The sequence below is a fragment of the Chionomys nivalis genome, chromosome 1 (genome assembly GCF_950005125.1).
Source record: "Chionomys nivalis chromosome 1, mChiNiv1.1, whole genome shotgun sequence".
NCBI lineage: Eukaryota > Metazoa > Chordata > Mammalia > Rodentia > Cricetidae > Chionomys > Chionomys nivalis.
The window spans coordinates 83033529-83035539 of record NC_080086.1 but is presented as its reverse complement, the minus strand read 5'-3'; the positions used below and the strand labels follow the sequence as shown (position 1 = coordinate 83035539).

The 2011-nt window shown below is 39.2% G+C and overlaps 1 gene segment (V, D, J or C); it reads left to right on the top strand.

Moving 5' to 3' along the window:
- Positions 1–543: 543 nt before the first annotated feature.
- Positions 544–1043, top strand: LOC130879263 (immunoglobulin kappa variable 1-9-like). The segment is given in 2 exon segments: positions 544–602; positions 721–1043. Coding segments are annotated over 2 exon segments (378 nt in total).
- Positions 1044–2011: the final 968 nt, after the last annotated feature.

Below are 2011 nucleotides of genomic sequence, written 5' to 3'. Positions count from 1 at the left end.
CAGCACCCTTGGATGAATGGGTCTTGCATACACTGAATGTTGATACATTTGACCATGGCACCGAAGCATGGGTAGAAGAAGCAATTTCCAATGATAAAAAAAGGCATCAAAATACTAAATGTTTTAATTGTGGCAAAATGGGTCATATGAAAAGGAATTGTAGACAACGGATTTCCAGAAATACTGCTCGTCGCTGGAACCCTGGTTTTGTAAGCTCTCCCCTTCTTCCCCTTAATAAAACTGATATTAAAGCTAGTCTGGTTAATCGTATTTGCAGGTCGTTTATGCCCCTTCGATAGACATTGGAAATATTATGTATGATTTTAAGACTTGACATATGTGTACTCTTTAGAAGCATGTATGTGGTTGGACATTGGGTAAATAGGGATCATGTGCTTGTGCTTAGTTATTGAGATAAATAAGTCTTGCAGCTGTGCACAGCCCTAACTAGTTACCAATGATTTGCATGCACCAAATGCACAGTCTTGAGGACTTCTTCATATACCAGTCACACACTGTGCTATTGTCAGTGTACTCAGGACTCATCATGGACATAAAAACCCCTGTTCAACTCCTTGTGTTCCTATTTCTCTGCCTTTCAGGTAAAGGGGAATATAGGAGTTTCACCCTTACACAGTAATGATTGGTGACTGGAATTTGGGGGAGGTCCTCTTTTTTCTTGCTTAACTATGTCAGAATTCATTATGTCTCTATTCGTAGGCACCCAAGGTGACATTCAGATGACCCAATCTCCATCCTTTCTGTTTGCATCTCTGGGAGACAAAGTCACCATCACTTGCAGGGCAAGTCAGGACATTAACGGTTATTTAAGCTGGTTCCAGCAGACACCTGGGAAAGCTCCTAAACGTCTGATCTACTGGGCATCCAACTTGGATGCTGGCATCCCATCAAGGTTTAGTGGTAGTGGGTCTGGGACAGATTATACTTTCACCATCAGCAGCCTGGAATCTGAAGACTTTGGAACTTATTACTGTTTACAGACTAATAATTATCCTCCCACGGTGATACAAGTCATAACATAAACCTCTACTGAAGCAGAAGTGAGAGCTGCCCCAGCTGTTCCTCCTCTGAAACTGTTTCTCAGATGTCACAGGATTTTTAGAAAGCTCACATCTAGTCATGTGTTTTGGTAGCAGAGGTTAAGCAGTCCTCTCTATACCCTAGTATTTTCTTTCTTTGTCACGTTCAGCACTACACAGTACCAATGTCTTTTCTGTCTTAACAGAAGACAATGATTTCTTATGAGGAGTCTGAGTTGTATCCCCAGTGTGAATTATATAGAATAGTGGAACTACTGTGATTATTCTACAACACATTATTTAAATACAGGATTAGTTCCTAAGTAAAGTATTTAAAGGGCAGAGAAATATTACTGATAGAAGGTAACAGTAGAAAGGATTCCTGGCTTTCTTACAAAGGCTAGTGTTAAAGAAAGAGAAGGCTGTTTAACCAGGAACCTCTGCTCTATCTTAAAATTCTGGCATTGGGTATTGATGCACTCAGCTGTCTGCAGCAATTCTCTGAGTATTCTTCTGGCTCCTGGGCCCACTGGTCTACTTATGGAAATCAAGTAATATTGAACCACACTTACAGGAATTTGTTTTTAATCAATGAAATTGAGTATAGATTTGTCTATATGATATTATAATGGTTGTAAAGGTTGTGGTAATCATGTTTCCATAAGTGGTATTAATAAAGAATTTACATTCCATAGCATAGTTTTAAGTGGTGGTGGCACATGCTTTTAACCCCAGCACATGGGAGATAGAGGCAGGAGGGATCTCTGAGTTCATGGCCAGACTCATCTATAGAGAGAGTTCCAGGACAGCCAAAGCTAAAAGGAGAAACCCTGTCTTGAAAAATGAAAAACAAAAAACAGAATAACAACAAAAGAACAGTGATCTGTACTTTGTACTTTATATTTTATCTTTTTAAAAGAAATTGTGTGGTTAAGGTCTATTTCCTGTTTCTTTATGAAATCCCATTCATC